The 17,637-nt window shown below is 37.7% G+C and overlaps 2 protein-coding genes across 2 annotated transcripts in view; one reads left to right on the top strand and one right to left on the bottom strand.

Annotated features, from left to right (window-relative positions):
• Positions 1-951: 951 nt before the first annotated feature.
• TFB2M (transcription factor B2, mitochondrial) lies at positions 952-17,125 on the bottom strand. The gene is made up of 8 exons (XM_065890896.1): positions 16,660-17,125; positions 15,871-15,959; positions 12,334-12,487; positions 11,853-12,001; positions 9,439-9,528; positions 6,674-6,736; positions 3,386-3,537; positions 952-1,696 (listed from the first exon to the last, which is right to left on the bottom strand). Exons 1-8 carry the CDS (start codon positions 16,967-16,969, stop codon positions 1,519-1,521), a joined length of 1,185 nt encoding a protein of 394 aa, XP_065746968.1. The 5' UTR covers positions 16,970-17,125; the 3' UTR covers positions 952-1,518.
• A 219-nt stretch (positions 17,126-17,344) lies between these two features.
• Positions 17,345-17,637, top strand: part of CNST (consortin, connexin sorting protein) — a 114,812-nt gene continuing 114,519 nt past the window's right edge. The window contains exon 1 of the mRNA XM_065886680.1: positions 17,345-17,497. The gene's annotated coding sequence lies outside the window, so the exon portion shown is untranslated. The remainder of the gene's footprint in view (positions 17,498-17,637) is intronic.

The following is a 17,637-nucleotide window of genomic DNA, read 5'->3' on the forward strand; positions in this document are numbered from 1 at the left end:
GAAGAAACTATGGTGAAATAAATGTTTTAGAAAGTTAATATAGCAGTAATAAACAAGATGTATTGGAAGATGAGAGAGAGGTAGTTAAGAAGTCCCAGGAGAAATTTAGGCCTAAGGCATAGGATTGAGAAGACAGAATGACATTATAAAGATTAGGCAGATTATGTAATGGCAGGATAGGAATTACAAGAGAAAAAAGGATTTAGGGCTTCCGTGGTGGTGCAGTGGTTAAGAATCCGCCTGCCAATGCAGGGGATGTGGGTTTGATCCCTGGTCGGGGAACCAAGATCCCACATGCCACGCGGCAACTAAGCCTTCACGCCGCAACTACTGAGCCTGCGCTCTAGAGCCCGCGAGCCACAACTACTGAAGTTCACGGGCCTGGAGCCCGTGCTCCGCAACAAGAGAAGCCACTGCAGTGAGAAGCCAGCAGGCCGGAACAAAGAACAGCCCCCGCTTGATGCAACTAGAGAAAGCCCGCGCGCAGCACCAAAGACCCAACACAGCCAAAAAAAATTAAAAAACAAACAAACAAGGATTCAGAATTTCTAGCTGGACTGAACTGTGAACCAAGGACAACAGTAGGGACGTTGGGAAGAACTGGTTTGGCTAAGTGTTATTAAAAACACACACCTTACAAAGAGTTACTAATAATATGCCTTAGGTATTATGAAGTGTTATAACAGCAAAGAAATCTAACAGAGGAGATTAGATGTGTCAGGTAAAATCTAGTAGCTTTTTCAAAGAGCTAAGAAAATAAATATTCTTAATTCCATTTAGGTTCATGTAAAGGTCTAACTTCAGATGAACTTTCTTGATGGAATGAAAATGCATGAGAGTTTTGAATAACAGACTGAATTACTCACTGAAAGTACATTGACTATAAATGACGGAATTTAAAGTGAATAAGTTAGGGTCAATTTTATGTTTGAACAGATAGGCACAAAATCTTATTACTTAAAATATTTTAATTTCTAAAAAAATTTAAACCATATTAAAATTTAAATAATTTCATTGTACAGTACTTGATAATACATTTCAACAAACTGAAAAGTAAAAAAACCCACTAAATCAGTTTACTTTCCAAGTTTAATTACGTACAAACTCTTCTGCTCCCCCAGGAGGATATAAAAATCGACAGTGAAAATGGAATATTTAAGTATAATGTAAGATATTTGGCCAAAAGAATTTCTAAAACTAAATTTCATCTGCTAATACCCTATAACTACCAGTATGCTTATAGTAGATAGGAATTTAAAACAAAACAAATCCAATTTGATCAAATCCACAATTAACTGAAGTTTTCCTTTTATTCAGTTTGAATAAAATAGCAGCCATTATTTTATCCAATACAGTAATGGTATCAATGGCACAAGAATTGATCTGCCTAGCTGTGCAAAACAAGAAGTTATCTTCTGTTGAAAGGATGTGAGTTTTTCAAACTCAGTTCTTTTTCATTTGTGCCATAATTTCCAAATAAATAAACAGCTCCAGTTAATGTCTTATCAGTCCACTTCTCTATATGATTACATCTTCCATGAAGTCATCATATAGCCACTTATAGTTATCATCTTTGGAACACTCTATGGTTTCAAAAAGGTGCTGAAAGTCTTCAGGGTACATATCTATTACTTTCACATCTTTATTTTTTTTAATTTGCTTCAATATATGCATTGCATCAATTGGACTCAATGAACTGCAAAATAAATACAAAGTAAATGTGCTTAATTCTTTATCATAACAACTGTCAGTTAATATTGATAGAGGCGGCTTCTAAGCCCAATTTAAAAGACCTAACTTATTATATATAATTAATCTTATTCAGTTTAATAGCCTGCCTATTATATATAGCTTTAACTATGTCTATTCCTAAAGTTCCATGGCTTGCCTGTAATGAAAAGAGCTGATTTAGGCTTTAACATGTTCTCATCAGTTCTTAGGCAAATTCTAGTTTAACATTGCCCTTAAAAATTCTTCTGCCTGGGCTTCCCTGGTGGCGCAGCAGTTGGGAGTCTGCCTGCCGATGCAGGGGACACGGGTTTGTGCCCCAGGCCAGGAAGATCCCACATGCTGCAGAGTGGCTGGGCCCGTGAGCTATGGCCGCTGAGCCTGTGCATCCAGAGCCTGTGCTCCACAACGGGAGAGGCCACAACAGTGAGAGGCCCGCGTACCGCAAAAAAAAAAAAAAAAAAATTCTTCTGTCTACCTTTCATCTTTTAATTCTCTGTGCAAAAATATTCTTAACTCTATTTAGGTTCATGTAAAAGTTTAATAAGTAAACATTTAGGTTCATGTAAAAGTTTAATAAACAGCAGGAACTACTGTTTGTTTTCAGAAGAGGAAATAATTTTCACATTTTTATGTAACAATTACTGTGAATAAATTATAAAGCAGAAAACTGCCTTATTCTATTAGCCTAGCAAGAAACGACCAGTGAGCCTCTGACAATAACAAGTAAACAATTATACTAAAATATTTTGGTGGAAAATATTTCCAATACTTTTTGACTGTGAATGGAATCTTGGTCACAGCTGTAAACATCCTTTCAATCCACAGGCTCTCCAAGGCAATTCTTAACATTTTAAACCACAGTTTATCATATGTGTATTCCTTAATTTCCTACACTCCTCATATTTTCATGCAAAATAGCCACTATCACAAGGTGACAAGATGAAAAACAGATGACTTTTACGGGTCTACTGCCACTTTTAACATTTATTTTTACATAAATATTGTTCAATCAGCAGCTCATTCAGAGTTATACATTAAATGATGATCAAATTAATTAAAATGATTATTTGTTTTGCCCATCCTCTGACAGTACTTTGAATGACTATGGGCTGATGAGTACATGGTAAAATGCATAACTTCCAAAACTGTACACATCAGCCCTACGTAAAAATTATATAGATACAAAGCAGGCAGTAACAGTATAATTTTTATAAGGCTTTAGGTAGAAACATAGAATTTGATCCAGAGCAGGACTAGGGTGGTATAATGATCTGTGCCTACTTTGCCTAGGAAACAGAACCACTAACGACAAGAGGTGGATGGTGGGTATGCTACCACTAATGCCGGGGCAAACAGCCAGTTCTTCATGTAGTTAAATTAATCCTGACAAAGATAAAACAAATTGTAGGCATCCCTGGTTGTTTTTTCAAAGAAGGAAAAAGAAATTAAGCTCAGGAGATTATGTGGAAAATATATTTTCCTCAAAATGTGTACTGGCGAGAATGAAGTATTTTGTACAAATAGATGAGTGAAAACATGGTACCTCACTATTAATGAAGATATAAAAAATATAAAAAAACAAAGCTCTAACATGAAAGTACAATTCGCACATTAAGTTGCTACTTTTATATTTGCTTTTATTTTTCTTACTTACTGTAAATGGTCTATTAGCTTGGCATTGCGTTTCATAAAACACTGCCGTAACATGTGAAAAAACACATCATAGTTAAAAGGTGTTAAGGTTCCTGTAAATAAATTCCTATGAGGAGTCAGTTGAATAAAACACAGGTTTTGTTCTAATGATTCCTGCAGAGAAAAGAAAAGAAAATGTGTTAGTCATAAAATATTGCCAGTGCAAGACATTGCTCACTTACGCATTCAAGCTACCTTTTTGCAGAGGCAATCACAATACACCCTGCGTGTCCCTATAGGTTATTTTGGGATGTGACAAGAATGCAAGGCCCCAACTGCTCTTAACCTGGGCCATTCCTCAGGGTTGTTTGCAGTGAGTCACCTTGGGGGATGAGATAATGTCTCTCTATAGATTGACATTAATGTTTGCTAAAGAGAGGTGGATTCCCCCAGCTCTGTGTTCCTCAGCTGCAGTGCAAACCCACTGCATGCACACCACACAACTACGCAATATCGTATTATTCCACAGGACACAGGAGTCTGTGTCTTTGCCCAGCACCCATGAAACAGTAACAGCTTATTAACTTATAAGCAGGGAAAAATGAAATCCTAAACATGACACTAGCATATGCTGAGTCTCTTCTGTATCTGAGGCATTAACACCAGATCCTAAGCATAAAAAAAATTATTACCGGGCTTCCCTGGTGCCGCAGTGGTTGAGAGTCCGCCTGCCGATGCAGGGGACACAGGTTTGTGCCCCGGTCCGGGAAGATCCCACATGCTGCGGAGCGGCTAGGCCCGTGAGCCATGGCCGCTAAGCCTGCACGTCCGGAGCCTGTGCTCCACAACGGGAGAAGCCACAGCAGTGAGAGGCCCGCGTACCACAAAAAAAATTTATTGCCTTATAATTTTTAATGGGATTTTTAAAAAATATAGGGTTAGCAAACTATGGTACATGGCCTGCCTGTTTCTGTATAATATGGAGCTCAGAACAGTTTTTACATTTATAAAGGATTCTTAAAAAAACAAACAACAACAAACCCACAAAGAATATGGGACCTGCAAAGCATAAAATATTTACTCTCTGGCCCTTTACACAAAAAGTTTGCCAACCTGCTTTAGTATATAGTATTATACAGGTTAAAATAAAAACTGTATGTGACTTCATGTAACATTAAGATGTTTTTTCCTCTAAAATTATTCCTCACAACAGAGGGAGCCTTATGTTTGAGTTCTTAGGAAATCTCACGTATTAGCTAGTAACCCCTTATTTACTTTATAATAAATACCTATGTATATATATATTTAAACATAAATACTGTTTGTGGAAGACATGTTAGCCAAAAAAAATTTCAATCAATTCTGGTTTCTATTTTGAATTCCTGTAGCTGAACAAATTAGTAAAAAAGGAAGGCAATAAAATTTTAACATATTTAGCAATTATCAATTAGGGAGAGGAATAACCTCACAATTGATAGCATTATATGTTGTTAACAAGTCTTTTGAAGGTGACTTTATTTTTTATTTATTTTTTAAAATATATTTATTTACAGTAGTTGTGGCTCATGGGCTCTGGAGTGCAGGCTCAGTAGTTGTGGCACACAGGCTTAGTTGCTCTGCAGCATGTGGGATCTTCCTGAACCAGGGCTCGAACCCCTGTCCCCTGAACTGGCAGGCGGATTCTTACCCACTGTGCCACCAGGGAAGTCCCTTGAAGGTGACTTTAAACAGCATCTTGTAGATAGATTTGGAGTTACAGATATAGGTTTACTTGATAAGTAGGGGAAAAACAACTTTCCTGATGTTCAACAAATGGTTATATGTAGCTTAGGAAAAAAGTTCCAGTGACAGCACAAAAACATGGCTTCAAAAAAGTATAAACCTCAAACCACTTGGATGGAAATGAAGATTATGTGCTTTAAAAAACTGTTAAATATCTAAAAGCACTTCTGTAACAATTATGAACACACCGACATCAGACATGTGAAGTATCTGAATAAAATTTTCTCTTAAAACATAACATTTGGTTATTTCATTTTCATTTTCATCCCTAAAAGTTTATGCATTTATGTCGGCCAAAAAAGTATTTTAGCTTTTGACACTGTCATTGAGAAAATGGGAAAGTGTCCTATATGCAGGGTTATTAATTTCAGGGTCATTTGGATAAATTCCTACTGGTATCAAGCCAAAATGTATTACCCCTATTCTGTTTTGTGAGGCTACATAAATTACATTTATGGATAGTGAAACAGAACTAAAATCACAATGATCACTGATTATTCTAAAATCAGAATATTTCTAAATTGATAGTTTTCCTTTTTTCCTTTAGCGGCAAGATCGAGAAAAAAACCAAAGTAGTAAGCAATGGGAAAGTCAGACTGAACTAATACGCTGAGATTAGGGAATCATTAGCATTTAATCCTGAAGTGGAACTTCTGAATTGAGTCCGAAAATTGTTTTTAAAACTTCAGCTACTCTATTACAACTTCACTATAAGTAGCCCTATATAATCTAAATGGAGGATCACTCTATAACATAATCACTTTGGTTCTTTATGAAGGGAAAAAATAAACAAAAATTAAAGCCCAACCCCTAGGGTAAGAAACAAGATGTACCTGTTAGTGAAATAAACCATTATAAGTAGTAATATTACATATATGATTTATTAATAAGGTATAAAATCTTATTTTCAGTTTATCAAATTAGATGAATAAACATTTTAATATTCATGTGTTTCCCAAATTTGAGAGGTATCTTTATTTCAAAAGTTAAAAATAGAAGTCAGGGGCTTCCCTGGTGGTGCAGTGGTTAAGAATCCACCTGCCAATACAGGGGACATGGGTTCGAGCCCTGGTCCAGGAAGATCACACAGGCCGCAACTAAGCCCGTGCACTACAACTGCTGAAGCCCGTGCGCCTAGAGCCTGTGCTCCGCAACGAGAGAAGCCACCGCAATGAGAAGCCCGCGCACGGCAACAAAGAGTAGCCCCCACTCACCACAACTAGAGAAAGCCCGCATGCAGCAATGAAGACCCAATGCAGCCAAAAATAAATAAATAAATTTATATATTAAAAAAAGTCAGAATCTGTGTTTAAGCCTATTACTATGCTAGCATTCATTGTATAAACAGCTGAAAAATATAACTCCCTTCCAAAATAACTTGAATATATTAAAATCAATAAGATATGTTTAAAAATTTTTCTAGATATTCTAAAATTAAAAATTTAAATACAGAATACCAGATAATGTAAAAGAAAACAAAGACTGTTACATTAGAGGAAAAAAGGGAAAGGTATTCATTCATTCTTACCCTATGCTTTTGCTTTGCCAGCTGCCCATTTGCGGTATATGTGCCAAATGATAAGCAAGACTCCTTGAGTGAAGATAAACAAAAAGAAAACATTTCTTTCAGTTCTCTTTGTGCAAAGTGCCCCACATTATTACTGCCTTTAAAATTGTCTTGCCTAAACAACATAATGAATTAAAGCCAAGTCTCCAGTCTAACTGAATGTAAGAAAAACAACATGTGACAGTTAAATCATATACATTTCTCTTCTCTCTCATTTTTTTTGGATAAAGAAAAGGGGAGTCAAAGGTCTAGCCAAATACTGGTAACTCTATTACTTGCTTAGATAAAAGAGAGTCGCCCTTAATATAATTATGCAAATACATTCTGAAGTTATTTTTAATAGCCAGCATATTACAGTCACAATCAGTTTAGGGTCTATCAGATCAATTACGGGGATGTTTTTGCCCTACCTTAGTGGAAAAACCACTGATATGAATATGCTGGGACATGTAAGAAGATAGACAAAGAAACTTATGTCAATTTTTAAAAGGATCATTACTTTCTTGTATCTAACTTTTGTACATACAATTTTGTATGTGAAGCAATTTTAAAAGATGACCCAACTGAAAAATTATTGTGTGTGTGTGTGTATGTATAAATACATATACACACATTAAATTCCAAAATAACAGCATTTGACACAGACTTAAAAGACTAAAACTTATAATATTGGATTAAGGTCAGAAACGATAATTTATTACTAATTGCAGTGGCAACTGACGTAGAATGAAAAATGCAATTGTTGCTCATCTGTGAAACTCCCAGCAGCTCCAGGAATGTCACTAAGTGGAGGAAGGCAAAGCAGCAGCAGCAGCGGGCACTGCAGCTTCCCCCCACACTTGGTCTATCCACAGCAGTTTAGGGCACTGCAGTGGGCACAGAGAAGACCTCACTCCCATCTACCAAACCCACAGGAGAGGAAGACCTGCAAGACCTTGGGAATTGGATTCAACAACGGACCATCCAGTAGTAGATATATAATGGACAAATGTTAAAAATGCTGGGTCTAGAAAGACCTCTCCTTTCTGGAGGTTAATAAATGGCAAAACTCAACATAGGGCTTTTGAAAACAAATACTGCAGAAAAAGAAAACTATCCTGAAAGCTGAAGTCCTCAGAGGGCCTTCTATCAAGAAACTAGCCAAAAGCCAGGAAGAGAGAAGAGCTGAGATGAAAAGCCAACAGAATGAGAGATCAGTGGGGTTAAGAAAAGATTTTAGGGAAACCAAGAACTACAGTACCAAGATTACAATATGTAGTATGGGCAGAAAGCAGGGTCAGTGCCATGAAGGCTAAATGTGAAAAAGATTTCTGGGAATACAGAAAAAGGATGAGAGTATGACAGATACGAAAGACAAGGAACAAGAGAGCCAACCTAAGAACCTGATACATTCTGGAGGAAAAAAACCAGAATCGGAACAAAAGCTATAATCAAATGAGATAACATTCTAACAACTAAGTATGCACTGAAGATCTTAATTTGTTCCTGGACAAAAGTAATGAAGAGACTACATAGAGGAAACACCCTTTTAAAATTAAACCAATATATCCTTGGAAGAACAAGGGCTCATAAAATATACAAACATAGGGCTTCCCTGGTGGTGCAGTGGTTGAGAGTCCGCCTGCCGATGCAGCGGACACGGGTTTGTGCCCTGGTCCGGGAAGATCCCACATGCCACGGAGCGGCTGGGCCTGTGAGCCATGGCTGCTAAGCCTGCGCGTCCGGAGCCTGTGCTCCGCAACGGGAGAGGCCACAACAGTGAGAGGCCCGCATACCGCAAAAAAAACAAAAAACAAACATATTCCTTATAAAAACAATTTGAAATATACTCTAGTCTACTAAAATAAAAAAAAGAGAAGCGGTAAATTATGGTATGAAAGAAATGGTATTTATTGTTTTTTTCTTATGCTTTTAGGCCTCTATTAAAAATGGCAGCCCCCCCCCCCCCCACACACAATGGTAGATACTAGTCTCATGTGGCTACTGAACATGTGAAATGTGTCCAGTCTGAATTGGTTGTAAGTGTAAAATATACAATGGATTTTTAGTACACACAAAAGAATGTAAATTATGTAATAACTAATTTAAAAATATTACACACTGAAATAATGTTTTGAATTGAGAAGATTCAATAAAACATAATATTGAAATTAATTTCACCTGTTTCTTTTTTACTTTTTGTAACCTGGCGACTAAAATAAATGTAAAACTACATATGTGGCCTGCATTGTCTTCCTATTAGACAACTCTGATCTTGCCCAAGGAAATAAACTAAAAAGGGGAATGCTCTATAATGAGGTATTATATAGTCATTAAAAACTTAAGAAAAATGTTCAGATAGAAGGGAAAAAAAAATCTTATAATTAACTATTAGCTATTAAATGAAAAAAAATATATAATCTCCTCTACACAAAAAAGAAAAAACAGGAAAAATAAAAGACTAAAATTATGCCACAAACATCAATAGTGACCTCTGGGTGGTAGAACTGTAGTGATCATTTTTTAAATTCTTTTCTTTCTTTAACATGTCTCACATTTTTACACTGAGAATATATTAGTTTTACAATGAGAGAAGTATATAAATATTTGTGACAGAAAAACATCAGTATAGTGTTCTATTATCTTAAACACTTGGGAAAAACAATAAAATTAATCTGGTCACAGAAATACAGCCTCTTTGAAAAACCATGAAGTTCTTTGTTGAAATTTAGAAGGATTTTACTCACTGTATGCAGGAGCTTAATCCCGCAAGCTATTTGACAGAGCACACTTAATGCTTGATACAAGCCTGGATTTTGGGGATTTGCCATTATTTTCTAGTAAAAAGAAAACAGAAGTTACATGTTATACATAGCTATAGCCAATCAGTCAAAACCATATGTCAGATCTTAATACCTTAATGATATCTAGAAATGAAAGAAAATTAGAATTAAATGCAGAATCTTAACCATTTCAAAGAAAAGAAAGTCTTCTTAAACTTTCATATTGAAATATATCATCATGTACACTTAAAATATCATGTATTTGAGACTGATTTCCTTTAACCATACCACCTATCAGGGCAAATTCTCATTAAACAAAAAGTGACACAGAAGTGTATAATTACTGTGGTGAAGGGTAAGTGTGATAGAAACGTGCATTAGCTGGGCTATTAAATTTTGAGTCAAGAATTACTTAGGCTGACACTTGAGGATCAGAGGTACCTCACTGAATGAAAGGGCACTACAGAGAGAGAAAACCAAATGTGAAAAGGTCCATGGTAAAAGAAACATTAGAACATTCTACTAGTAGCAAGATGAAACCTGACGAAGCATTTCCTATTTCTCTTCCTTTCATTCCTTCACGTATGCACACAGCCTCAAGGTTCTGAGTTCCCGACTCTCTTCCAGGGACAGTCACTATTTACTTACTATTTGGATCTTGGTAAGCAAATCATCCTTTCATCTCTTGCTTTCATCTCCTGCCGCCCCCCATCTCAACCCATAGTTCTCTTATATACAAATAAGCATTTCCAGTTATCTTGGATTATAAGATTAGTAACATGAAGCATTCTGGGCAGCAAAGAAACATAACTCTCAAGGACTTCAGGAAGCCCTTTGATTTCAAAGAACAAAAAGTCTAAAACCCTATGTTCACTACAGCATTATTCACAACAGCCGAGAAAGGTATATAACCTCAGTGTCCACTGGTAGATGAATGGATAAAGAAGATGTATATGTTTTACATATACATCTATACACACACATATAACTCAGCCATAAAAATGAATGAAATCTTGCCATTTTTGACAACATGGATAGATCCAGAGAGTATTATGCTATGTGAAATAAGTCAGACAAAGGAAGATAAATAAATATGATTTCACTTATATGAGGAATCTAAAAAACAAAACAAATGAACAAACATAAAAACAGAAACAGAGTCACAGATAGAGACAACAAAAGGTTGCTAGAGATGAGGGGGTGGGGGAATAAGTGAAACAGATGACAGAGATTATGAGGCACAATCTTCCAGTTACAAAATAAATGAATCAGGGGGATGAAATGTACAGCGTGGGAAATATAGTCAATAATAATATAATATCTTTGTATGATGATAGATGGTAATATATAGACATCTGTCATCATTTTGTAATATACAGACATAACAAATCACCATGTTGTATAGCAGGAACTAACACAATGTTTAGGTCAATTATATTTCAAAAAACAAACTCATAGAAAAAAATCACATTTGTGGTTACCAGAGGCAGGGGTGGAGGGGAGAGGGAACTGAATGAATGTGGTCAAAAGGTACAAACGTCCTGTTTTGTAGTGTACAACTACATAATTAACACTGTGGTATGTTACATATGAAAGTCGTTAGAGAGTAAATCCTAAGAGTTCTCATCACAAGGAGAAATATTTTTTAATTTTGTATCTATGAGATGATGGATGTTCACCACATTTATGATGGCAATCATTTCATGATGTATGGAAGTCAAAACATTGTACTATATACCTTAAACTTATACAGTGCAACATGTCAGTTATATCCATTGACAGAAATGGATAAACAAAAGGTGGTGGGGTGGTGTCTAATTATATAATGGAATATTATTCAGCCTTAACAAGGAATGACATTCTGACACATGCTACAACTTGGATGAACCCTAAAGACAGTATGCTAAGTGAAATAAGCCAGACACAAAGTGGAATACTGTATGATTCCATTTACATGAGGTATATAGAATAGTCAAATTCATAGAAACAGAAAATAAAACAGTGGTTACCAGGGGCACAGGGGCGGGGGGGAGATGGGGAATTAATGTTTAATGGGTATAGAGTTTCAGTATGGAATGATAAAAAGTTCTGAGAAGAGATGGATGGTAATAATAGTTGTACCACAATGTGAATGTACTTAATGCCACTGAATTGTACACTTAAAATAGTTAAAATGGTAAACTTTATGTTATATATATTTTATCACACAGAAAACCTTTAAAAAAATAATACCTAAAGAATGCTCTATAGAAATTTAAAAACAACCTTAGTACTCTCAAATGTCATGAGCCCAAATTAAAATCACACAGATTAAGACTACTCTGAGAAAAATCGCAGAACATTTAAAACAAAAAATTAGGTACTTGTTAATAACCTACCCGGCATTCCTTTTCAGTAATAAACAAATTTAGTTCTAGTCGTCCATATTTATATATGGAAGTACAGGAATATAGGTCATGTAAAAGTTTCCAAAGTGCACTTCTCTCATTTTTAGGTGGTAAGATCCCAATTGCTTTTAAAGGGGCACCTGTTAAGAATACAAGCAAAAATATTTAAATAAATTCTTAACACTTTTTTCCTACGACCATATTTTACTGAGTCAAATTAGGTTAACAAACTATATTACTTTAAGGTTATTTCGATCAAAACTAGGCCTTAGCATCTTTCCTTGATCTGGAACTTGGCTTCCACAAAACTGCTGATTGTATCTAGGTGAGGGAAAAGCCATATTCAACTTAAGAGCAACCACCCATAAACTGTGTAATATAAACATTTACACAAATCTCAACAAATCTGGTGTACTGCTAGAGAAAGCTGTCAAGTTATAAGGTACTTGCTTTACTGAATGACAAAAATCACCTTTTGACCAAGGCTGTGCTTCTATTCCCAAATACTGAAAAAGCATATCTGAAGTCATAACGGGAGGTGTTAGTATTCCACGACTTCTAGGATCCAGTTTAAAGAAGTCACAGTAGACCACTTCTAGTCTTCCATTCACCTTTTTTCCTAAGGACTAAAGAGAGACAGAGAGAACATGTTTAGAAATTTCAGTGTTAGGCAGACCTTGTAACAATTCCAAGATCTACTTCAAAAAGTAATTCTTATAAAAAATATTGCTACCTCAATAAAGAGGCAAAGAAAACATTACTAACATACCCTAAAATGTAACAGTTAATAGAAATGAATTAATGTCTGAAAAGTGAATATAATATTACCAAGAAAAAGCACCCAAAATAGAAACTTTCAACAAATTATTACATATCCTTTTACTTTCTTTACTTTATCTAAATGGTTTCTGTTATTCAGAGCTGTGATTCATCTGCTAGTCATGGGAAGATGTTTTAACAGAAAATAACAATAAAAATATTAAAGTGAAAGGCAGATAGATTCAAGAGAGCATTTCTTTTTTCCAGAACAGTTTAGTTAGTCCTTCACCAAACGAACTTAGCTCACTGTGTAGGTCACTCTCCATTTTCCTCTTAATTTTTCATTTACTTTTCGTAAAGACAGAGCCAACTATAGAAGGAAAACTCCCTGCACACTAGAAGATGTCCAATATACCTCAATCTTTTTACTGCCCTGATGTGTTCACCTGGCAGTAGCACTGGAGAACTTAGTAGTGAGAGGAAGTGTTAGCTACAGACCCTACAAACTTAATTCGAAGTTACAAAAAATCAAATAGAAGAGAGCAAGGTTTTGATGTGCACACTGAGGTTCTCATGCACAGAAAATTCTACTGGTATTTATCAAGGTTTTAATGAATTTGCAATTTAAAGTTATGAGTTAAAAAACCTAAGTTTTCTTAACTGTTTGAATTCAACCTATAAGGATGGTTCTATTCCTAAATTTAGTAAATTTTAATGATTACCTTCAAGAGGACCCTTGAAAAAAACTAGTGAAAGGAACAGACTGGAGGTAGAAACCACATATTTTTGGTCATGTTAATTTTGAGATGCCTATTAGGTGATTAAAGTGGAGATGCAGGTAGGAAGTTATAGACCTGAATACTGAAGTCCAGGCTGAAGACATAAATGTGCTGAAATAAGACACAGTTTACCACAAAAGCTGATGTCTCTTCATCTGAACACATACAGATATTTCTGCAGCAATAGTCTTCACAATTCAAATGAGATATATCATGATTTATTATTATTTTGGATTTTTTAAAGATATTTTATCTTTTTTAAAAAATTGAAGTATAGTTGATTACAATATTGTGATGATTCATTATTACAGAGCACAACTGGCAACATGTGTCTCTCTAGCACATCCAGATAGGAAAACAAACTGTTCCTGCTTGAAACATTGTTAATGTGAAGTCCCAGGAATTTTATCAGGGAAATGGAGTAGGGGTGAGAGGGATTTTTTTTTTAAATTAATTAATTAATTAATTTTTGGCTGCGTTGGGTCTTCATTGCTACGCGCAGGCTTTCTCTAGTTGCAGCGAGCAGGGGTTGCTCTTCGTTGTGGTGCACGGGCTTCTCATTGCGGTGGCTTCTCTTGTTGCGGAGCATGCGCTCTAGGCACACGGGCTCAGTAGTTGTGGCTCGCAGGCTCTAGAGTGCGGGCTCAGCCATTGTGGCGCATGGGCTTAGTTGCTCCACGGCGTAGGGATCTTTCTGAACCAGGAATCCAATGTGTGTCCCCTGCACTGGCAGGTGGATTCTTATCCACTGCACCACCAAGGAAGTCCATGGGATTTTAAATTTAGATAAAAATCTAGAGTCAAGCATTATCCTTGAAAATAATTTTAGTTCTTAGGAGCAAAACTGTGAGCCTTTGGGTGGCTAGAAGCACTGTCTGCTAAGAGCACCACTTCAAGGCCCTGATTCAGGGCTGCAAAGGTTCTATATAAATGATTACTTCTCTTTTATTCTTGCAAATATACATGAATTCACACAAAACTTTGAATGGCTTTTCACTTTACAATGAGTGAAAGAACGTGTACTAATGGCTGAGCTCAAGTTAGTGTTGTGGCGGGGGGGGAATAGTGAGTTAGACGTTTAAATTTTGTGCTTACATTAACAGCTTCAGAAACATTTTATGACTGATATTCCTGTAAGAAATACTGTGAGGAATTCTCTAGTCCCTAGTCACTCTATTTCATTGATTCAACTGTTTTTAAATAGAGACTACTGTTATCTTGATCTTATAGAAAAGCAACCATTGTGTTACAGGATAACAAATTGTAAACAGAAGGACATTTTAATACCACCTTAATTATTTTGTGAACATGTAGATTAATCTTCAGAAGTACCCTCCGTTTAAAGACCAAGATAAGAGCTATTTTGTTTTTAATTTCCGGGTTGAAATTACAGATAGCTATGTTTACTAAATCACATTTCATGATCTTGAATCTTTGAATAATTTTATGGGTTCTTTTTCTCTTCATGTTTTTGGAATTCCAGCAGATTTAACATCAATTAAATAATCTGAATTCAAAAACCCTGAATTTTTTCAGTTGTAGAAAAACAACCATCTAATGTGACAGTTATATTTAAAAAAGCAGGATTTTGTATACATTTTCATCATTTTTCGTTGTCATCTTGCACTTTCAGATAACACTATTTTACATGGTTTCAGGAAGCTGGCACAGAGAAGTATAAGTTTCCTGAATTGAATCAAAAGATTTATAAAGGAGGGAAGAAGAGAAAGAGAACAAAAAAGAGGCTGACAATGATGCAAGGAATTTCCACTTTACTGTCATGTGAACTTGTCAGCTATACATGAAGCCAAATTCACTAAAAAATCCATTTGGATAATGCCTTTACTCCATGCAATTTATTCTGAATACACCAAACTTTTCTTGCCTGTGAAACCCTAAGTCCAGAGTTAACACAGTCCCGTTAACCTAATCTTAGCATTCCAATTAGATTCTAAGCTCACTTATCCCCTTCTAAGAAAGAAGAGGCACAGCATAGCCTGCTAATACGAGGAAACAAGCCTAGAGATACCAGTTGTACATTTTGTTCAGTCACCCATCTGTAGCAGAGCTAGAACCAGAAAAAAGTCTCTGAATCCATCTTTCAGTCATTCAACAATCATTGATACTGTGTTCTAGTCACTGGGGCTAACAAGATACGGCATAGCCCCTAAAAGTGACTGTTTAAAAATAAACTGTGTGGGGCTTCCCTGGTGGCGCAGTGGTTGAGTCCGCCTGCCAATGCAGGGGACAGATACCACATGCCGCGGAGCGGCTGGGCCCGACGGGAGCCATGGCCGCTAAGCCTGCGCGTCCGGAGCCTGTGCTCTGCAACGGGAGAGGCCACAGCAGTGAGAGGCCCGCGTACCGCAAAAAAAAAAAAAAAAAAAAAAAAGTGTGCTTAATTTTACTTCCCTAAACCACTCAAAGGTAGCTGATGGAACAATAAATTATTTTTAGAAACAAAAATATACCTTCAAATGTGGAATAAAAGTCTCGTCACTTTCAAGGGCAACCACTTTGGCACCACTTTCAAGCAATGCTCGTGTCAGGATTCCAGGACCTAATGTATTAACAGAACGAAAAGTTTATTTGCAAAAGAAACAACATAATCTTTTTCAATATCAAAGAAATTAGATGTTTTACCTGTATGATATAATTTTAATTCTCACAACATTCCCAAAGTGGATATTACACTCCTGATTTACATATAAGGAAACTGCGGATTAGATACAGTCACTTGACTCCACCATCACAACTGGAACGTGGTGCTGCCTGGCTTTGAATCCATTCCATCAAAGACTGCAAAACCTGCGCTCTTTACAATGTTTCACTACCTCTCAAGAAAAAACAAACAAACAAACAAAATAGTTGCCTCTAGCTTACCACTTACTCATAGACTCTCTGGATACTTTATCATCAAAGATATTGCCAAACCTAAACAGAACTGACTCCCCATGATAGGAAATGGTGCTTAAAAAAATTATTTTTCAAGAAGTCTACAAATCTTGTGTTCCGGCATCCTGCTGCGGTCTATAGAAGATGCACGAAAGATGCACGAAAGGGTAAAAGTTCTTTTGGGAAGATGGTGAAATCTAAGAGCATGTTTTATCAAAATAGTTTGTAAAGTGCAAACTGCTACGGAAATATCTTGTGGAGTGATGATTAACAGAGGCCATATAAGCTGCTTAAAGGAAGAGGCCATGTTTTACACAGTCTGCAAAAGTGAACATCCAAGAAAATGAAGGCCACGAGGGTCTCACCTGGATTGCATTCCAGGAATAGCTGGCAAGATTTTCGTTTTCCCCGTAGGATCCGCACCAAGGTCTCAGCCACTCTAGGGCTGGTTATGTACCGCTTGGTCTCTGAGCGGCATCTGTAAACACGCGAGGACGATTTTCCAAATCCCACACTGGGCATCAGGTGCGGGTAGTAGTCAGACAAGCCACGGCGGTTCCCCGCCGGGACGTCCATCAGCCTCACCGCTCCCGACTTCAAAATGCAAAAGCGCCCAGCGCGGGTCAAGGCTGACAGCATCAGCCTCGAGAGAAGTCCCACCCCTGGGACCCACATTCTCACCCTCTAAGGCCTGTCCCAGTGTTACCCAGGGTCGTTACATCCTCGACGAACTCCATACAGGGAAGCCCATGTGCTACATCTCCTCGCCCCGGGTCTAGGCCGGCGGAAGTAAACACGCCAAACTCTGCGTGCGAACGACCTCTCCATCTTGCCTTTGCCGTCACTTCCGTTTCCGTACCGGCGCAGACGCCCGAGGACTGTGAGTGGACGGCCGAGGAGAGAGACGGACCATCCAGGCGGTGTCTGAACTCGAACTCTATGGTCGTCCGTCCTCTGCGCCTCCTCTCTAGCCATCCGCGCTCTATGCTCCGCGGTGGCGGGCGGCCGGCCACCAGCCAGCCAGCCAGCCGGGAGGGGTACGTAGAGGGAGGCGGGGCGGGAAGGCGAGAGGTGTCTCCTCCACTCGAGCGGCGGGAGACCCGAGCAAGCTCTGTGACAGCTGGTCGGCCGCCATGTCAGCAAGCGGGGCTGGAAGCGGATCCGGCGCCCGGCGGTAGCCCTCCTTTCGTCTCCGGTTCCCAGGTGAGGAGAGGAAGAGCGGGTCGCAGCTGGCCGGCCGGCTCGCGTCTAGGGTAAAGCCGTTGGGAACCCCCTCGCTGCTCCCCCGGCGCTGTCTTCCTCCGGCAGCGCCGCCTCTGCCCTCTCGGTGCGGTGGAGCCCTG

The sequence above is a fragment of the Phocoena phocoena genome, chromosome 1 (assembly GCF_963924675.1).
Source record: "Phocoena phocoena chromosome 1, mPhoPho1.1, whole genome shotgun sequence".
Classification (NCBI taxonomy): Eukaryota; Metazoa; Chordata; class Mammalia; order Artiodactyla; family Phocoenidae; genus Phocoena; species Phocoena phocoena.